This window comes from Salarias fasciatus, chromosome 16 (assembly GCF_902148845.1).
Source record: "Salarias fasciatus chromosome 16, fSalaFa1.1, whole genome shotgun sequence".
NCBI classification, from domain to species: Eukaryota; Metazoa; Chordata; class Actinopteri; order Blenniiformes; family Blenniidae; genus Salarias; species Salarias fasciatus.
This window is the reverse complement of record NC_043760.1, coordinates 13,415,723-13,436,632: the sequence shown is the minus strand read 5'-3', so window position 1 is coordinate 13,436,632 and position 20,910 is coordinate 13,415,723. Positions and strand designations below refer to the sequence as shown.

Below are 20,910 nucleotides of genomic sequence, written 5' to 3'. Positions count from 1 at the left end.
CATGACAGGACAGATGTGCTCACTCTTTATTTTCATGCACATCCACATGTAAAGTTTGCCAGTTGTAAATTGTAAATCCTGGTTGTCTTTAGAGATCCACTGTGCCGAGTCTGTTATTTTTAAGGCTGATATTACAGAGTTTAGCCTATTTTTATGATTTAAAAAATGTCTGAGATATTTTATATAGAGGTGTTTGTTTTATATGGAGATCTGGTGAAATCCAGTGTGAATGTTTCCTGAGCGAACCTCAGCTGATGAGCGAAAGGCAGCTTAAGAGCGTTTTCTGTGTCAAAATGTTACTGGCAAATAATCACACTCATCTAACCTGCAGTTTCTAGCAGCCGAGAAAATGATACCTTCTTGTTACGTCTTTTCAAATGTCCAGTTCAAGCTGAAATGCTTCAAGGAAATGTCTTTTTAAAAATGTCTTTTGAATCTGCGATTTAGTTGGATTAAAGCAGTATGACTGATCTGAGTCCGTTTTGTTTTTCCCCTCATGAACGGTCATCGGAGCATGTGGCGGTACCAGTGGGCCGCAGCATCAGAAAGAACTGAAGTAGCGAGGGTTGAAGGATCAGGTACACCCTCGACAGGTCACCAGTCCATCACAGGACAGAGAGAAACATGCACACGGGCAGTTTCAAATTATAATGAAAAATGCAAACATTTCTTCATTTGTGATGTTTATTTCAATATATCAACAATCATTCACATTACCATCCATCCCAGAATCATTGGCTTAAAATTACAGCAAAGAAAATAAAAAAAAAATCAACAGGCATCATCAGCTCAAACCAAAATTATATACAGCACACAAGTGATTATTTGCCCATCTTCCTCTAAACAAAACCAATCGACTTCATTTAAAAGAGCTGTGGCTCTATCTTTGCACAGCATCTATCATGTGACTGTCATTAACTCTGTGCCCTCAGTAGTTTTTACATCTCAGTACATCATTACAGCTGGACTTCACACAGTTATGTCACCATCGCAATCAAAGAGCAAAAGAAAAATCTGAATCCTGCTGCAAATACTTCAGTAATGAGCAACAGGGAAATGAAGTAATTCTTTAGATTATTGTGAACTACTTCATATGAATTTGTAATTTCTGTCTGATGGCAGACGTCTTCACTGGATGACGGTGTTCTGGGATAAACTATTTCCCACAGGTGATGATGTACCTGGGCAGAGCCTGGTAGCCGCTGAATATGACCACGATCTCCTTCCCTCCATTCACACTGTTGAACGACCCCTGGGAATCACTTGGTGGAAAGATGAGCCCTGGTTTTCCACGGGTGGAGTTTCCTTCCAGCACCACAGCCTCAACAAAGTAGAGATACTCTTCTTTACTCCCCCTCCACAAATCCCTGGCTTTCTCCACTGTGGCAGCAAAGTAGATGCCCTCTCCGAAGTCTGGAGCTGTGCACGGGAGCATAAAACAGTAAACATCCACGTCTCCATTCTTTTCCATCTCACACATCACTAATTCAACGAGGAAGCTTTTTAATACCTTCTGGTGGTGCAATCTCTGCGTGGAATCCAACACGGCTGATCATGTTGCAGAACTGTGCAGGGATGCATTGGTACATTTTTCGAGTTGAATTGCACTGCAGCTGACTTTGCTTGAGGCCAAACAGGATGTCCAGTGCGGTGTTTTCAACTTTTTCCACCTACAATTAAAGAGCATTTCACAAAATGAGGCGACAGCAGCAGATCTGAAACACGATATAACACTAACTCAATAAGCAATGGTGTACCTTCACTGGGCTCAGCAGCGAATTTTTGAAAGGCTTAACTACGTCAATGAACTCATGGCTTGACACGTCAACTGGTTTTCTGTCACAGAACAGAACTTCACTTTGTGTCATCAGTTGAATTTCTTTCGTTTCCTCTTTCACAAACGCCTTCTGGACTTCCTGGAGCATGGCCTCCACCTGCAGTGCAGCTTCAGTGACGCTTTCTTGTGATTCACTGTTCAAACTTATGCAAGCGTGGCCCTTTGTGAAAAACTCCTCCACGGAGACTCCATCCTGGATGAACCAAGCCAGCTGCTGATATTCCTGGCCACTGAAGTGCTGGATGAAGTTGTTCTGGATAGTAATGTGGTCAGAGGATCTGAAAAGGTCACTGAGCCATCTCTTGGCCTCTCTTATCGATTCAGCGGACGGGCCCATCAGGCTGATGTGTGGAGTCCCAGCTTTCTTGCTGCGGGACTCATCTGGGTTCGCCAACGCTATTAGAAAAAACAGTCAGAGGTGTTTCAATATTATCACCATATTTCATGTACAACAGCTTCTTAGTGACTGTGCTTGAATTTGAAATGTATATTTAGTTTGCAGGTCCCTGCTCTGCACACACATTGTGTAATACACTGAAAGAAATGTTCCATTTACCAAGAGGAACGTTGGCAGTTGATTGTTGTGATTTGAGGGATTCCATCTCCTTTTCAAAAGCCTGAAAAGAAAAGGTTTTTTTTTGTTTGAGACACGATTCCATGCGTCACACCAAAACATGCGAATTTACAGCAACTTTTGGAATCAGTAATAATTATTCAGATACAGAAAAGGTAAATCCAAATAGATTCTATTGAGTGACAACTGATGACCAAATTAGCCTGAAAGTTCACACTTAAGATTGTTGAAAATAAACAACTCAGAAGCATCTCAGTCCTGGCCACAGTCAGACACGCGAGACCAGATATCAGTACAGTAAAACCGTGGAACAAATTGTGTGTGAAGGTAAAACTTAAAACGTAATTCAATTTAAGCAGAGATAAAGAATCGAATCTCATGAGGTATAGTATTTATGGTGGCTATGAGGGTTTGTTTGGTGGATGATGTTGAATAGATGAACAGGATTACTGATGTCGGTTTGCACAGACACTGCTGTGCAGAACTCCATTGCTTCGTTGTGCATAAAACGTAGGCTAATGCCAAATTCAGAATAATTATTGTGTGCCTCATAAATTAAATTATAAAGACGTATAAGTATTTGAGGGGCAAGATAATCTAATCTATTACCTCTTCCTCCTCTTCATTCACGGAAAGGCAGACTTGAACGCATCAAGGATGGATTCCGTTCTTTCTACATTTGTCTTGGTCAGTTAAATGTTTTTTTCCTCATTTGTTTTTTTTTATATTTATATGCATACGCATGTTCAAATTAAACATCTATCAACCAAAAACCTCTACTGTAGGCTGATAATGTTGAAATCATTCTTGAAACCGTACCTCAAATGTGCCGACGTCAGAAGGAAATATAACAAAATGAACTTCAAATCTGTCTTTACGATGTTTTGCAAAGTTCATCACTGCCTGGGACATGATGGAAGCCACTTCTTGTCCAGTGAAGCCCAGAGCTCCGGTCCCGATCGCAGGAAAAGCGATTGACTTGTGATCATGTCTCTCTGCCATATTCAAGCAGTCCAATACGGAAGCGAACAGAACCTGTCACGGACAAACAGATGGACAAGAAAATGCTTTTCTCAAATTCCTGAATGCATTTTTTAAAAACAGAGACTTTTGCAATGGAATTCACTATAATCTGACAGCAAACTATAATAACACCATGCTTCTTGATCATGAATGTAGTGAAAACTGGTCGTAAACTGTACCTGCGAGGCACTGAAGTCTATTCTTTTGTCAACACAAAAGGTGTGGAACACCTCTTTACACTTGAGATTGTAGGGTTTTGTGACAACGATGTGGCCCCTTTGCTGAGCATTTCTTATTTCCTGCTGCATCTTATATCCAGCTTTATTCAACAAAGCCTGAGATATCGCACCAGTGGTCAGATCTCTACTCGGTGATGCTGTGTTTACGATGACGTCCGTCTGTGTGGGAGAAGACAAAAACAGGGAAAAATGGATATGGCATTGTTGCATATTGGCAAGTTCCAAAAAGGTAATTCAGAGTTGATAAGAGAAAAGAAACACTGCAGCACACTCAATTAAACAATGTAAAAATTCTTACTCGCTGCTCTTCAATCCTGTCCTTCATGAGCCTCACGAGGACATTTCCAATCTGGACAGTGATGGGTGGTGTGTTGGCAGAGCTTCTCGTGTTGCTTGATACAGCCTGGCTGTATGACATGGAGGACGTAGATCCTAGTATCTGATTGCAAGCCTTCAACATCGCCGTAACTGTGGGGTCATCATTGTTCACCAGCTGGATCTCTATAGGGTTCTGGAAAAACCTGGAACTGTGCAAGGACTCAAAGTAGCGCTTCACTGTGGTCACAATGGTGCGTGCACAGTCTTCCAGGGGGTAGTTGAACAATCCAGAGCTTATGGCAGGGATGGCAACCGTGTTCAGCTGATGTTTTACAACTATTTCAAGAATGCTCCTTATGACTGTCTCCAGCTCTGATCTAGCTTGTTTATTAACTTGAGAGCTTTTTGCTACATATGGCCCCACAGCATGAATCAATTTCTTGCATGGTAAAGACCCTGCATCGCAGATGATTGCTTGTCCTGTCTTCAAGCGACCATGTTTGCGAATATAATCATCGCTGTAACGTTTGATCTGTGGCCCACCGGCTTCAGAAAGGGCAGCAGCAAGGCCACCGCCATGGCTAAGCTGAGTGTTGGCAGCATTCACAACAGCATCCACGTTTAATTGTGTGAGGTCGGCCTTCCACACAGACACGCGGACACCTGAAGGCAGGGTAACCCCATACCTCTGCAATGGGGGGGCAGGTGCCTTTCTCTTTTTAAGGGTTTTAGAACCACCCTGAAATTCCACGCCCTCAAAGGTGGCCTCACACCCAAATCTGTTGAGGATGATTTCACGCAGTTCAGCTGGGTTTCTGCTCACTACGTGGACTGAGGGTCCAGAGAGAGGAACGTTCTGTTTGTTGTCCATGTTTTCTGAACCCATCTGTGGAAATAAACTTTGCATCAGTGACAGTGGTCCAAACCAGAAAACACATTACAGTCTGTCATGTAATCACTGTTAGGGGCACTCATCAAGCGACAGTAAACAGAATAATTAAAGTTGAAGAAAAATTCAACAAATCCAAGAGGCTTCAATCAGTCTAAAAATCTTCCTTCAATGATTTTAGAGTTTGCTTTTACCTAATCTTTTCAAGTTGATTTGTGATTAGTGCATTACTTAAAGCATGTGTGAACTTGTTACTATTGTAAGTTGTGCTGTAGATAAAGTAAATTTAACTAAACAGATTTATGGAGATTATATTTTAAAAAAACTGATGGATCGAGTGAGTGTCTCAATTGCCAAAAAGGGGGAGTTTTTAAAACATTTTCTTCAGAAAAAGTGCATGAAATTATGAACTTTTTCCAGATACCCACACTAAAACTGGTCTTTAATGAGTACAGCCTGAATTCACTACTTGATTCTGCAATTTTTTTTAATGAAAATAACTATGGCAGCAGTATATACTCAGATTTGCACAATATATTGTGATAATAATACAAATGCTAAGTCAGGCTGGGTGTAGAACTCTGTCAGAAAAAAAACTGATTAATTCAAGTAACTGAAGCATGAAACAATAAATAAGTTCATTGAAACACAGAGTTTTACAACAAACGTTGTAAGCCTAATGCAAAATGACTCGAAATGAAGATAAGATAAAGAAATGAGGAAATCCCCCATTCAAGGACTAAACTGGCAGGAGAGATGGGTGTTTTGTTGTTGTTTTTAAAGCTGTGGGAGCTGGTGAGAACCCTCCCACACCGTGAGGGTGGCCTCACCTGAAGCGAGAGAATGCTCTCTGTGTTTTTAATTGGCAGTGGAGGAGACGCTGGAATGTGCAGTTCCTCCAGCAACCGACAGGGGGAGCCGCTGCACCTTCTCTCAACACTAGTGCTGCGCCTCACTGCAATGTAAGGTATTGTCCAGTAGAGGGCGCCACAGACCACCAATTAAAAAGCGGAATCCAACCAATACTCATTAACCTGATCTGGAAAGATGTGGAACTGAGAATGAGACTGCAAAACATAACTTTGTTCGAGCAATCTTGCACTTTATATACATATTACTGTGTAGATTACAAGGAAGCACATCATATCCTCTTAAAAAAAAACTGTCAGTTTTAATCATGTGAAACAAAACAGTTTGTTTCCCAGTATTTGCATGAAGTTCATTCAGCATACACCAACTAAAACCACAGATTGAAGACGTTCAGCGACAGCAACGACTAAAAAAAGACATCGTAAAAACTGTTTGAAGTGTGTGAGGATGCTTTTTAGTTTTTTCGCGACTTACCTGCGAAGAGTCCCCCGAACCGAACCACCGACCGAGTAACGTATTCATTTGCACCAGTTTACCACGAATCCTAAAAAGGAAATGTTATGAGAACAGAAAAGACGTACTTGTAAAATGGAGGAAGAGGCAGATTAATGCGCACAATCAACTCACCTCCGCGACTGGAAAGTCCCGTCGAAGTAAGAGAAAGTGAAAGTATGAAGAAAAAGAGGGCGCGACCTCTAAAAAAGTAGGAGTCTGTCCGCCGGCGAGGGGCGAAACCCTGATACTGACTCGGTGAACCGGCTCAGTGCGAGTCGGATGATTCTGGTCTCATTTCATAAGAAACAAAAGTGAAAGCATCGCGGGGCAGACGGAGACAGACAGTGCGACCTGCCGCCATGGCGGACGAGTACGCGTTCGCTCTGCTCGTCGAGCTGGAAGACGCCGGGGTGCCGAAGTTAAAAAACAAGCTGGTGAAATACTTCCAGAGTAGGAAATCCAGCGGCGGAGACTGCGAGGTGGACTACAAGCAGGGCGAGAGGACCGCGGTGCTGCGCTTCCGCCGAGAGGAGGGTGAGTTTCCCCCCTTTACAGGCTCAGGCTCGGCCTTAAGGGCTTACTCTTTTTTCGATTGCATTTGCGTATAAATGTACATAAGTGACTTTTATCATCAGTTCTTCTCTCATCTCTTTACCCAGACCGGCGCAACGTGTTGGAGAAGCAGGCGCACCAGATCAGCCTGGACCAAGGCGTTCTGAAGCTGACGGTCCGCCTAAACACACCTGAGCCCAGCGTGACCCCGCAGGTAAATGCTCCAGGTGGTGAAGAAAAAAGAAAAGCTAAACAAAGGTGTCAGCAGAGACTCTGGTTTTTGACACAAGTGTAGTGAAAAGGAAGTAAGTGAAAGTAAAAGTAAGCTAATTTCTGCAACAACTAAATAAATAAGTAAATAAAATAAAAATCAGTGTTTGGGGTTAAACTTTGATTGGAAGTGTCATGAAAGTAAAGTAAAGGCCTAAAGTCTGTATATTCAAGGATTCAAGGAAGTCAGATGACTCATAAACAGAAGGTGGTGCTGCTTCCTGTGAGATCCGTTCTCTGTAACTGTACATAGTGCAGAGGTAGAATCCATCCCAGCAAAACACTGTATGGGAGAGAGCTAGGTCAGATCAGCAAAACACCCCGAGGCCACATAGACAGAATCAGCTACAGCCATTTGGAGAAAATGTTCACTGTCTGTAAAGCGCAGATAGGTTCACATGACTGTCACTGCACCACAAGTAGCACAGAATCCCCTCACAACAATTTACACATATCACATCACTGCATTTAAGTAGCATTTGGTGTAAGGTTTTTAAGTTGATATCTTTTCCCTTTTCCCAAGTACATTTAAACTCCTGCAACAGATTCTGACAATATTTCTATTAAATTGAATTGTTCAACAAACAAGTTAAACTGTAAAGCTGCAGGAATTATTCCAGGTGCAATATCACTATGTGTTGTTATATTTGCATTTTTCTCCTTTGAATAATCCAGTCTTAAATCTTCTATGCCTGCTTTAGCAATGGCAACTTGCATTCGTAATATTTACGTGTCAAACAAAAGAGAATTGACTTTACTAATGTCTTATCTGTTCACTTCAGAAAACGCCATCTAAAGAAGACAACAAGGAAGGTAAGTGGTGAACTGACACAATCTACTGTAACAAAATGAATAAAAAAGCAGGATATGCCAGCACTCAGGGGGAAAACACACACACACACACGCACACGCACACGCACACACACACAACTGAAAGTGTAGGACTGCTACATGTTGAGCCTCATTACAAGCAAGCAGATAAGTGTTTTAAATCCTGTCATTGAAATGGATCATTCTGATTAGTTTGTATTTCACATAAATTAAATTAATTATAAATTAGTTACTTTTACTCAGATTTCTTTATATTAAGATTTCTTCTTGAGAGATATAAGAGGGACAAGCATCCCGTAAATGCCCAGATTGTTCCTGCTGCCTCCTCAGTTCACCCCTTACTAAAACCTACTGCTGTGATTTGTTGAAGTGCTGAAGGTCAAGTAATTGTCTTATTCTGCTTAACAACTATTTGTTTTATCTTTAGCCATTTAGAAATGTTTTTAAGGATGAATTGACCCAGATATAGCATTTATAAAAGCACATTTCAGTCATTTTTAAATAAATAAATACGTGCTCCCAAATGAAAAATGGCATTAACACATAGTTATTTTTTATCCTGACATGTTTTTTTCTCTCCTAAATCCAAGATGTTAGTGTATAACTGTAAATCCGAGTGCATACAGATAGCATTAGTTGATAAGAGTTTTGATCATCAATGAGATCTGAAGTTATTTAATGGGTTATTTCTTGATGCGGTAGGTTTTGGACCTTTGGGCTGAGCCATATTACATATTAATTATTCATGAAAATTGGATAACATTTGATGGTAAATCATGTGCAGCCAACCATTGTGCTTCAGTATCGCGGTTTACAATTTAAAGCAAATCAAGTTTAAACTGGAAGACCATTTGAGTTGATTGGCCATAACTACACGCTACATGCGAGACCTTGCTCGTGATAAGAGTTGCTCATGAGCTGCCTGATAAGTAGGTTAGCTCAGTTGCTCTTTGTCTAACAGGAAAAACACCATTGCTCACACTACTGTAATGGCTGCTGGCATCTCTCGGAACATGAACAGTGTTTCAAAAATCTGTCTATCACATGAATCTACATTTATTGCTCTTCCACTTGTTTATTGCCTGTGGTTTAAGATAAGAAAACTAGATTGATTCTCTCTTACAACCATAAAGTCATTTGTCAAACACCGTCCCATTTTTCTTCAGATGTATTTAGTTTCACTTCTGATTTTTCAACTTGTTTTTCTGCCATCTCTCTCACTCTTTCTTTGTCTCCCTCCCTCTCTCCCTCCCTCCCTCTTCATTCCTTTCTATTTTCTCTTGTTTCCATTTTGCTTTTGTCTGATTTGAGTGTGTTTGGAGCGTGTTTGACAAGAAAATAAACGTCTAAAATTAATCCATCCTTATTATATCCATCTATCTATCTATCTGACCCAAATTCAGATTAATTTGCTGTAACACACTGTTTAATTATTTATCAAATTTAATCAAGCAAGCAGATTTTTCTCAGGTAAAGGGGCTCTAATGCACTGGAAAACTTCCTGAAAAGTCTTGTTAGCGCATGATGTCACTCACGGTATTATGCTTTGCCAAATACCCACAAAAAAACTGAAAATACTGTGCAATTTTGTGGGTGTGAAGGTTTTTGCAACTCAGGGCCCTCAGTGTGATATTTGTGACAGATTTTTGGATAACCTACATTTTCTTTCAAGATTCAATATTTCACAGCTCTAACAAACCTTATTACATACTTTATGAGAAAGTGATGTTGACATTGTAAGTTGGAGGAGGCAAATTTTCTAGTTGCATTCTAGTCAAATAACCTGTTTCCTGATTGAGCATTCACATGTCTTTGACAGTGGATGCTGCAGTGACCATCCAACAGCTGACTACTGACAAAGTCCAATCCGCTGCTGAAGGCCAGACGGAGGCAGGAGGCAGCCAAGACGATGCAGAAGATGACGAATTATGCTGTACCTCGGCTGTTCTAGGGAATATTCCAAAACCCATACATCTGGAGTTCTTAGAGATGCTGGTGGAAAATATCATCAAGAATCCAGACTCTCCTGTGAACCCCAAGAGCTTCACTTTGCAAGTTATTCCTGATATTTCCTCGGCCGTGGTGACTTTTCAGAGTGAAAAAGGTATTAAAATTGTGACGTGTCACTGATTAAACAAACAGTTGTCAAGGTCAAGAACAACTTTGTTTACTATTAAAGCAAATTTCTGCAGCTTGAAAATGATTTTCGTGACTGTGACTGTGGCTTTTTAACTTGCAGACAATACCAACTTCCTGAAAAAATGTCCCCAACACAGAACGTTTCAGAACAAAGGATTTACAGTCCGACCACTGGAAGCCACAAAGCAAATTGCTATTGAAGACATTCAGAATGTAAGTGAAGAGATTCTCACCCTCTCATTTGAGAGTAAAGGATTGGACGTGGAAAAAGTTGTGCTTGATGAAGACGGAGAGTCGGCTTTTATCACATTTAGAAGCCACAAAGGTATTTGAATTGCACTACATTAAGATTTTTTTCTCGATTGTACAATGTGACAAAACATATTCAGCCACTAGCCTCATGGTATGCATGCATTTTAAATGTTACAATTAATTTTTTCATCTTCCATTAGGTGTCAAGAAAATCACAGAGCAGAAGCACAAAATCAAGGAAAATGAATATAGAGTCTATCCTTTCTATGAATCCTTGGGAGTAGTGCTTTATGGCAAAGACAAACCTTCACTGAAACTTCCTGCTGAAATCTCTGAAACTATCGACAGTGCTGTCTGGAAATACCTGACTGACAATCCGTCAGCTGCACAAACCATCCGCAGTGACTTAGCAAAACACTTCTGTAACGTAAACCTGAGCCAGCCCGTTGTGTGCCTGAGTCCTGTACCTTCCCTACTGCAGTGCAAAGATGCCAAGGCTACCATCAAGAAGTGGACGCGTACTGTGAAGTCTGCTTTTGCACAAGCTATGTCCCAGTTCAAATCCCTGCAGTTTAGCCCAGAATTACAAATATTTGAAGAGTGTGAGATGAAGATCGCACAGATGAATGAAAATGTGGTAGCAGTGCCTGATAGGGCCAGAGGTGTCTTATCTGTTGTTGGACTTGTGAAAGATGTCGACAGGCTGCACAAACAGCTTTCTGACCTCATTGCCAATATTGAAAAGAGGGTGCAGAGGGAGAAATCCAGCCTAACTCAAAATATCCACATGTCGCCTTCGACGTTCCACATCCTGTCCCAAGATGGTTTTCAGGAAAGGCTTCAAAAGCAGTTCCCAGATCTCCTCGTGTTTTATGAGAAAGAGGAAGCAATGTTGAAAATAACAGGCACCACAAATGAGCTCTTTGCAGGAAACCAAGCCATAATTAACATAACAATGTTGATGAAAAGACAGATTTTAGAACTCGATGGCTGTTTGCTTGACTTGTTGAAGGGTGAACAAGAAGAGGAGCTCACAGAGGCTTTCCTCACATCTAATGGGATGAATGTAGCGTTTGAGATCAGTGCCCGCCGGGTGGAGCTCCTTGGTGTTTCTGAAAAAGACCTAGAAGATGCAAGCGATTACTTGGCACAGCTCCTGAAATCTGATTATATTGATGTTGAGGACCAAAAAGTCTTGACGATGCCTGAGTGGCAGCAGCTGGTCAGTCAGTTAGAGAAGGCCAACACTAAGCTGTGCAGAACTCAAATCTGCACCAAGGGTACACAGGTAGTGGTGTCTGGCTATAAGGATAATGTCGACAAAGTTAGCAAGGAACTTAATGATTTCATATTACAGAACACTGAGGTTGAAGAACCTATTGTAGTTAAGCCCCAGGTCATCCTTGAATACATTAAAAGTCTCGACACATCTTGGTTATTGGACTTAAAAAACAAAGTGTCGGTGTCCTACAGACCAGAGACCATCTGCCTGACTGGTTCTCGGGCCGATGTGACAGAATGCAAGGATTTGTTTGACGACATCATCACCGCTGTGATCTTTGACACTTTAAAAATCTCCAAGCCCGGAGCTAAGAAGTTCTTCCAGGAGAAGAAAGAGTATATTGACTTAGCCAAGAAACAGACTGGTTGCCTGGTCCAGCTAGTGGATGATACTCGTGGCACTCAGGGCAACATGTCACTCTTCCCGCCACCGGCATACCAACTTCAGACAGCTGATGGAGTAGACATAGTTGTTTGCAAGGCAGACATGTGCAGCTACCCGGTGCATGCAGTGGTCAATTCTTCAAATCAGGACTTGAAACACAACGGTGGTCTCGCAGCAGCACTTTTAAAAGCTGCTGGCCCTCAGCTGCAAGATGATTGTGACAGATACGTTAAACGGAATGGACCCCTCAAGCCCGGAGACTGCACGATAACTGCTGCTGGAGGGCAGCTGTACTGCAAAAATGTCATCCACACGGTTGCACCGAGTTTTGACTCGGGAAAACGCAACAAATCTGTTCTGCTGCTGAAACGAGCTGTCAAATTATGCCTCGAGCTTGCCGAAGTCAACAGTTGCGACACGGTGGCTTTCCCCGTCATCAGCAGAGGTCTCGGCTTCCCTCTCGACCTGTGTGCAGTTACCATTGTGAAAGCAGTGAGAGAACACTGTGATGAAAAGGGGGACGACAGCATCTTGAAGATGATCCATTTCGTGAACAATGATGACGCTGCTGTGCAGGCCATGGAGGCTGCTGTCAGGCACGAGTTTGGAAACCAGGGCGTTAGCAGTACTCAGAAAACCACCCCCAACAAGCAGCCGGCTGGCAAGAACGTAGCTTCTGATCCATGTTTGTGTCACGTACAAACCAAGGAAGGCTTAGGCATCACTCTTAAGAAAGGTTTAATTGAGACTGCCACAGTAAGTTTGATTTTGGAGCATGTCTATTCATTAATTTGCGACAGATTTACGGTAAATGAAAAACATTAGACTTACATCATTTTAAAACTCCCCTTTTCAGACGGAAGTGACCGTGAATGTTGTGTTCGAAAATCTTGCCCTGAACAGAGGAGCCATTTCAAATGCGATCCTGCTTGTGGCTGGTCCCAAACTTCAGCAGCAGATATTGGCAAAAGCACCTAATGGAAACTTTGGCGACATCATTGTGACAGACGGCTGCAAGCTGAAGAGCAGTCACGTCTTTCACGCAGTTACGCCTCAATGGGACAATGACAAAGGTGCATCTGAAAAGGTAAGGAATTACATCGGGGCTGTTCAACACATTTAAGTTAAGCGAACACATCCAGCTGGCGCTGTAAAATAGTGCCACAATGACCTTTATATTTAAACATTTAAAGCTTTTCTTTGTTCTATTGTAGGGAAAATGTGATTAAAATGTCTATATTTTCACAAAACAAGTAATTAACACAATTTGTTTGGTGGTTTGGCGAGTTGGATTGGAGCCTCTTGCTGACCAGTTTTGGCCCCCAGGCATTACGTTTGACATGCGTTACGTGATTGTTAGTATGAGATTAAAGACCTCTCTATTCTCCTTTTTTTTTTTTTTTTACCATTTCTTAATAAACAACTTGGTTTCAGTGAGAACACAGAATTAGTTTTTATTAGATGTCCTGTTTTTTAATTGTGTTTATGTTTTGCCTTACAGATCTTGAAAGGAATATTCAGGAATTGTTTGGCCATGGCAGAGAATGCTGGTCTGAGCTCCATATCCTTTCCAGCCATGGGCACAGGAAACCTGGGCTACCCAAAAGACCGCGTGATGACCTGGATGTTAGACGAATGTGTTGCTTTTAGCAGCAATAGCCCCAAGCACCTGAAGAAAGTGATGATTATTGTTTTCCCAGGGGATGTTAAAACCATCCAGGTTAAGAAAAAAACCCATCAAAACACATCTCACTTGATGAACAATAGTTAAAATAGATTTGTTTGAATCTGATTTTTTTTTTTCTGCGACAGGCTTTCAGTGATGAATTTGTCAAGAAGTTCCCCAATGCCTCAAATACATCTGCATCTGCAGGTTCAGCTAAAAGTTCAGGTTGGTTGGTTCCTTTTCATTTGTCAAACATAGAAGGCTGTACATGAAATTTTACAGTTTTTGTAACACACCAAGAAACAGCAACTTTGCATACATTTCTTAGGAAAGTCTGATTTCTGTTGTTATACTGTTCATTGGTTTATAGGTAAAGGAAGCAGTCGGGTGGAGGGTTACAACTATTTTTGTTTAGTTCTGTTGTCTGCAACAACAGTTTTTGTTGACAGCTGTTTGTGTTCACTGCCAGGAGGACCCTTTTCCAAAGTTGTCTCACAGTCTGGACTGCATGAGACCACAATGGGAAGTGCGACGATACAGATTGTCACCGGAGACATTACAAAGGAAACCAGTGACGTCATTGTCAACTCCTCCAATGATAGTTTTACTCTGAAGTCAGGTAAATATGCAGAAAATGCTTTCTGTTATCCATATTTAGGATCAGGCCTGTTTTTTCTAAACTGAATAACCAGGAGCATGATAATAATTTGAAGTGTGTGCAAATATATCAGAAATCTGTGTTTTTGGCTTGTAAGATGCCAGTGAAACAGCAGTGAAAGACCTACTGTGTGTCTCGGGTGTCATCACCCCCCAGTATTGGATTAATAAGCTCAGTCAGCAACTCCAATTATAGCATGCATACACAGCAACCCACAGTCGCCGTCGACCTGAAAGTAGTCTATTTATTTATGAATTTGTCTTCATTTTGGTCAGCGTTAACAATACTTCCTGATATAAAGAGATCATTTCAGAGGCAGTTGTGGCTGGCATTTATTAGTTAAAGTATCAAAGTGGCCTTTCATAAAATGTACAGATTTCATTACAAAATACTGAGAAAAAGGGAAATGAGCAGTTTGCTTAACTGATTGTTTCATTCAGGAAAGAAGAAAGGCACCTCACTAATTCTAAGCTTTAGTATTTAAGGAAGATGTACTGATGTTAACACCAGACAGCTTTCAGTCTGTTCAGACCTCTCTTTGTTTTAAATCATCTGGAAAATTTCACGTTGGAAGAAAATTCAATGGTAAAATCAGCCTAAATTCAGCATCTGGTACTGACTTTTGATCGATATGATTTAAGTTCTCATACCTAAAGGTGAATAATTAACAAGTGTCTAAATTTGTTTGAAACATTGGACAAGGAAACACATTCACCTCAGTTTCTAAATGTTGCAACCATTGAAAATCGCAGGAGTACACATATTTACTTTGTTGTGATTTTATTGCTTCCCTCTTTTAGGAGTATCTAAAGCGATTCTGGATGCAGCTGGCCCGGCTGTAGAAACAGAATGCCAAAGCCTTGGTAAGAAAACACACTTTTAAGACAGATTCAATGCCAACCGGAGTTGTATTCCTCTTGTTTGCTGCAAACACGGATATTGAAATTTTGGTTTTCTGAGGGCAAGTGGAAGCAAAAATGCACATACACTTCCAGTTTTTTTAATTGAAAGTAATTTGGATTCACTTTACACATCTTCAGCTGCCTTGCCACACCAAAACATGATCATGACACAGCCAGGTAACCTTAAGTGCAACAAAATCCTCCACCTGGTGGGAACCACGGACCCGGCAGGAATCAACACCCGGATGAAAGAAGCTCTGAAAATGTGCATATCCAATTCCTATTCCTCTGTGTCATTCCCTGCTATTGGTACAGGTAAGACATAGATCTCCTCTAATTTGTGCTTTTTCAATTGTTAATTCAAAATGAATATAATTAACGAATGAGCTCACAGCAAGAGCAGCTTCTGTGAAGTCAATAGAAGTTTTTGTTATATTTTGTTTCCAATGTTCATCATAAGAGTGTTTAATTTTTTTATGTGCTTTTTTTAAGGTCAAGGTGGAGTACAATCAAAGTCTGTGGCAGATGCCATGTTGGACGCGGTGATAGAAGTGCTGGGCAAGAATTCTTCCAGCTCACTGACAACAATCCGGATTGTTATTTTCCAGCCACCGATGGTCAATGACTTCCTCAGCAGTATGCAGGAACGAGTGGCTGGTGACAACGACCCTAAAAATAAGGGCTTCTGGGAAAATATTGGCCTAAAACTCAGAGGTAAATACGGAAAGAGCAAAAAAAAAGTTTTAACATTAAAGCTAGGGTAGGCAATGTTGTTCAAAAGCACTTTTTGTCATACTGAGTGAAATGCTCCTTGCCCCCTGGGAGAAGTCAATACATTATGTGGACGGAAAAAGGTGCGGAAAAAATCTGACAACTGTAGTGGCCAAAGGACAGTAAAAAATCTGACCAATCGTAAGGCGTGGACCGCTCTTAAGGAACCAATCAAATCCCTTCGCCGTTCTACCAGCCCCCTGCGCGTACATTTCAATGGCGTGCACTGGCCCTGGTTCAGTGCACGTGCGTTGCCAAGGCGCTCGCAGCTCGCGTGACAAATAGAACCAAGCGGAGCAGGCGCGCTGCGCTCCTATGCGCGTTGTGTGCAGGCATTCAGAAAGGTTAATAACATTGGAGGCGATCACAAAGTCTGTGCACAGTGCGTTCACTCCCAACGGGAGCTCCTACAATGGGGTGGGAGCTAGGCGGAGTCTTGAGGAGATGCTACATTCGTGCTACATGCTAGTTTTCCTAGATCGCCGACCCTAGCTTTAATTTTTCTTTCTGTGGTCATTTTAAATGTTAAACTCTTGCAATGTCTTCTAACAGCATTATTTACAAGCGACAACACGTCAAAGCCACAGAAGGATGACGATTTCATCATTGATCCTGTTGAAGTGGACCCCGCTTGTTTCCACATCTGCGGTAACTCACAAATGGAGATCGACTCGGCCAAGAAGTGGGTAACAGACCTGGTAACGAGGGAATTACATAGAATTGACATCATGGACAACGCCATCCTGAGCTTCTCTGACGCAGACCACCAGCGCATTCAAGATATCCAGTTCAGAATGAGTGTGAGCATAAAGACTGTGGGCAAGAACACACAAGCCTCCATCACCATTGAAGGTCTCAGCAAAGATGTGCTTGACGCAAGCAGTGAGATCCACAAGATGCTGACCAACGTGAGGGTCGAGGAGGAGCTGAAAAGGAAAGTGGACCTGGCGAGCACAGTGGCAGACTGGCAGTACAAGAAACAGGGGCACGGCTTTAAGAGTTTGGATGCGATGAGCAACTTCAAGCTGGAGGAAGCACTGGAAAAGAAGCTAGGCAGTGTAAACATAACATTCAACGGTCAAGACTACACTGTCACCATGCCAAAGGGACCTGCCAAAAACAGCCGGGGAGGCTCCATGGAGATAAAGCGAGTTGACAAACTAAAAGGTAAAGATAATTTGGGATTTATACTTCATTTTGCACATAAGTCTTTACAAATTAGAAACATGGCTGGGAGCTTTACAAGTATCCGCAGTTAGAAAATAGTACAACTGTTCATGCCATCTACAATAAACTGACTTTGATGGTTGTGCTGCCAGATGAAGAGGTGCCGGAGCACTGGGATCCGATGCCAGCCAACAGCGCCAGTCACACCGTCGACATCCCTGCTGGGACCACTGAGCACAACGAAGTCCTGCAGCTCTTCCAGGCCACGTGCCCTCGAACTGTCATCAAGGTACAATTAAACATGCCCCTGTTTTTAAGATCTTTCTTAAAAGTAGATGTCAGATTAGTGAAGAAAAACATTACTGGAGAAATGACCGGCGTTGCTGCATATTGTGTGAAACACTTCAAATGAACTTGTTTCTGCTCTTAGATTGAGAGGATTCAGAATCCAGTTCTATGGAAAGGTCTCCAGGTCAAGAAACGTCACATGGAGAGCAGAAAGTCAATCCAGAACAACGAGAGACGTCTTTTTCATGGCACCTGCGAGACCACCGTGCCCACCATTAACCAATACGGCTTCAACAGGAGCTACGCAGGGAAAAATGGTAAGATTTTGTGGAGCTGATTCAGTCGTATGTGAGACCTGATGGCAAAGTAGAAGGTGTTCAATTCTAATAAATACTTATGCCAATTCTTCATGTGGCCCCTGCCAGGCAGAAGCATGGAAACAATCATAAAGGAATACATGCAGATGTTTCTTAATCATGTAGTGTTTTTACAGTCACAAACCACATCATCGTTGTTTAAACTTAATGAATACTGCTTCTTCAAAGGAATACTTGGAGATATGTTATAACTCCATTACTAAATATAATTGCAGATTACTTCACCTATCCAAAAATCTTCTACACCTCCCAGCCTGTCTGTAGGACCTCATTTATTTTCTCTTCTCTTTTCAGCTGCATGCTTTGGCAATGGCACCTACTTTGCGGTCAATGCCAGTTACTCTGCTCAGGACACCTACTCCAAGCCCAATCAAAACCAAGAGAAGCGCATGTACCTCTGCCGGGTCCTGACGGGAGAGTTTGCTCTCGGAAAGCGAGACATGATCGCACCGCCGCCCAAGGCCCCCGGCTCCATCGAAATGTATGACAGTGTTGTTGACAACGTGAACACTCCCTCCATGTTCGTGATCTTCCACGACACGCAGGCTTGTCCTGAATATCTGATTACATTCAAATGACCCATCAAATGAGAAAGAACAAAGAGTAGTCTTTTCTGATCACAGGGAATTTTTGTTTTGTTGTTATGTTTGGCTTGTAATCGAAGTAATATTCTAGTAGGTGATCATCACAGGTGTGAAATGTAAATCATGCCAATATAGTGCCATGAAAAATCTGTTTTAATTAAAACAGTTCACAATTGAGACCTAAGTGTGGTATGACACTCTAAAAATCATTAAACTATCATTATCAGTGTGTACTAAACACAGTTCATAGTTTTGTTTTGGTTTTTCTGGGACTCCGATAAGTCGGAATTGTTTGCTCTGTTCCAGAAAACCACATTATTGAGGAAGCACGTTTTATATATATATGCATGAATGAGGTTAATGATCGCTGCTGTTTTCCCCCCTTATCCTGTGAGCATGCTTCTAGGAAAACCACACTCTTATCTCAGCAGCTTTAACAGGCCTTACTCATGCTCGTCTGTGTGCCTTATTTGTGCAGTATAAAAGGGCAACACCCATTAGAAACTGCCCAAATTAACACTGTTCACCCATGGCCTTCTGCTTCTACACAGCCAACTTGAAACCCAGGGCAAAACTCAAGGGGACTGAAAATCAACCACAGAATAATTGTCTTAAAAGTGTCTATACTTGTTCATCAACACAGAGATCACTGATCCTTATTTGAATGCGTTTTTCTCCTCAATTCAAACAGTTTTGGTTGTTTTGTTTTTTGTTGTAATCAGTTGTTGCTTGTGGGACTTCTGGGACAACACGTCTTTACTGTAATTGAAATTGGCTTAAAATTAAATAAATTTCACTTAAAAAAATCCTTGGGAAAGTGGTTGTAAGTTTTTATTTTGTGTGCAATTAATAAAGTTGCCTATTCGAGATGTGAAGAGTTTCAGTGTTTCTGTTTTATTGTACCCTTCACACCCTGGCCTATGCCTCACTACAGTTTTACAACAAACAGGGACATCGGACTTTGTGCTCATTATTTGTCCTCACAAGGTGCGCAAAGTGGAATTTTGTACACAACCGTGATATTTTTATGGGTGTCAATTCATACAGTTTACAACAGACGGCCTATTCAGGTGGCAGCGAAACTACAGGAGGAATTATGCCAACGCAATATAACAGGCTGACATTTAACAGAGTTTTGTAACTTTTGGCTTAAAAAAATCCACAACACTTTACTTTTGTGCTGCTTTTGCATTATTAAATATGTCAATAGTTTTTGAGGGTACAATTAGGAATCAAATAGGCTGGAAGTTCAGGGCTTAAAGCTGCACAGTTGTACATTTCCTTATGTCAGCTGTGAAGCAGTTTTTTACAGAGAGGAAAAAGTAGAAAATAGATGGATATTTATATTAATGTTGCAGTAAGTCAATCATGGGACCGTGATTTAATGGTAAATGATAAAGCAAGGTGAATGTATTTTCAGTCTAAAGCAAGACACATTTATTTGTATAGCACCATTCAATGCTTCAAAGTACTTCTCAAATGCAAAGAAATACATATAATTACATGAAAGTCCTAGGAATAAAACAATAAATTGAAATGAAAGCACATTTAAAAGACGAAAAATCAATTAAAACAGAAGAATAAATAATTAAGAATGTATAATGAAGCAAATAAATGCATTTAGAAGAGTGAAACATTAGAATGATGACAAATAGTGATTATTCAAATCAGAATGCTGCAGTTAATAAAGTTTTCAGCCCTGATATCAACAACCAAACAGTCTGAGTAGACCTCAGGTGTTCTGGAACTTTTTTCCAGAACTGAGGAGCATGTGAACTCAATGCTGTGGCACTTTGGTTCCAGCTCTAATAAATCTTGAATGTTTTTTCATTCAAGACCATTCAGCACTGTAGTGTTTTAAGGACCGGTGTAATGTGGTCCAGTTACTTGGTGTTTTCAGCACTCTGGCAGCAGCGTTCTAGGTCAGTTGAAGCTGCCTGATTGAAACACCATCACGGTGATCTAACATACTGAAAATGAAAGCACCAACATGTTTTTCTGTGTCTTGTTTAAATAGAAAATTTTTCATTTTAGCTATTTTTTTAAGGCACACATTCAGGTTTGAGTTAATAATTACACCAAGATATCTGGCTGCAGTTTTATCTTTTAGTAACATGTGAGTCTAGGTGAGCACTGCTCTTTGACTTCTCAAAAACAATCACTTCTGTCTTGTCTGGACACGAATTGTCTGAGAATGAACCTGACGGAACGTAAAAGGTTCAAAAAGGTGAAAAATATATTTTTTCTCTTAATTACCAGATACTTTTCTCGTTGCTTCTGGAAAATAAAACTGATTTTTTCTTTTTATTTATTTATTCACGTGAATTCAATATGCATCTGTGCCTGCTGTAAGCGTGAAGAATGGAGCTGATAGAAAAACACAACAGTTTTTACAAAAAGCCATACACATTATCATGAATTTGAAAAATACGTGTATTTGCAGGAAATATTGACATTCATTCTACAAAATGTTTCCAGACTCTTCCAGCAGAGGGAAATCTCGGACTTCACATTCATTCACTGGTATGAGGCTTTTTTAAAA

The 20,910-nt window shown here is 41.1% G+C and overlaps 2 protein-coding genes across 4 annotated transcripts; one reads left to right on the top strand and one right to left on the bottom strand.

Moving 5' to 3' along the window:
- Positions 1-672: 672 nt before the first annotated feature.
- On the bottom strand, positions 673-6,544 carry LOC115403063 (protein mono-ADP-ribosyltransferase PARP9-like). Of its 3 annotated transcripts, none has more exons than XM_030111847.1 (9): positions 6,378-6,544; positions 6,225-6,294; positions 3,972-4,877; positions 3,614-3,832; positions 3,231-3,446; positions 2,394-2,454; positions 1,758-2,233; positions 1,511-1,670; positions 673-1,419 (listed from the first exon to the last, which is right to left on the bottom strand). In XM_030111847.1, exons 2-9 carry the CDS (start codon positions 6,270-6,272, stop codon positions 1,157-1,159), a joined length of 2,349 nt encoding a protein of 782 aa, XP_029967707.1. In that variant the 5' UTR covers positions 6,273-6,294; positions 6,378-6,544; the 3' UTR covers positions 673-1,156. The 3 variants fall into 3 exon arrangements, with proteins under 3 accessions (XP_029967707.1, XP_029967708.1, XP_029967709.1); XM_030111848.1 differs by lacking the exon at positions 6,378-6,544 and adding an exon at positions 5,711-5,835 and having other exon boundaries at positions 6,225-6,282; XM_030111849.1 differs by lacking the exon at positions 6,378-6,544 and adding an exon at positions 5,711-5,919 and having other exon boundaries at positions 6,225-6,274.
- Positions 6,538-19,248, top strand: LOC115403061 (protein mono-ADP-ribosyltransferase PARP14-like). Its single transcript, XM_030111846.1, has 17 exons — positions 6,538-6,779; positions 6,905-7,011; positions 7,850-7,880; positions 9,718-10,002; positions 10,138-10,362; positions 10,490-12,711; positions 12,812-13,042; positions 13,457-13,675; positions 13,768-13,846; positions 14,091-14,240; positions 15,080-15,142; positions 15,320-15,496; positions 15,674-15,895; positions 16,505-17,119; positions 17,272-17,408; positions 17,550-17,724; positions 18,079-19,248. Exons 1-17 carry the CDS (start codon positions 6,605-6,607, stop codon positions 18,360-18,362), a joined length of 5,397 nt encoding a protein of 1,798 aa, XP_029967706.1. The 5' UTR covers positions 6,538-6,604; the 3' UTR covers positions 18,363-19,248.
- Positions 19,249-20,910: the final 1,662 nt, after the last annotated feature.

Bases quoted from the DNA above. Each gene is read 5' to 3' on its own strand.
- LOC115403063 (XM_030111847.1), bottom strand. From the start codon at position 6,272: ATGAATACGTTACTCGGTCGGTGGTTCGGTTCGGGGGACTCTTCGCAG. The intron at 3,833-3,971 runs GTAAGAATTTTT...TCTCCCACACAG, and splicing joins ACAGGATTGAAGAGCAGCGA to ACGGACGTCATCGTAAACAC. The intron at 1,420-1,510 runs GTATTAAAAAGC...TCCCGTGCACAG, and splicing joins AGAGATTGCACCACCAGAAG to CTCCAGACTTCGGAGAGGGC.
- LOC115403061 (XM_030111846.1), top strand. From the start codon at position 6,605: ATGGCGGACGAGTACGCGTTCGCTCTGCTCGTCGAGCTGGAAGACGCC. The intron at 6,780-6,904 runs GTGAGTTTCCCC...CTCTTTACCCAG, and splicing joins GCGCTTCCGCCGAGAGGAGG to ACCGGCGCAACGTGTTGGAG. The intron at 15,497-15,673 runs GTAAGACATAGA...GCTTTTTTTAAG, and splicing joins ATTCCCTGCTATTGGTACAG to GTCAAGGTGGAGTACAATCA.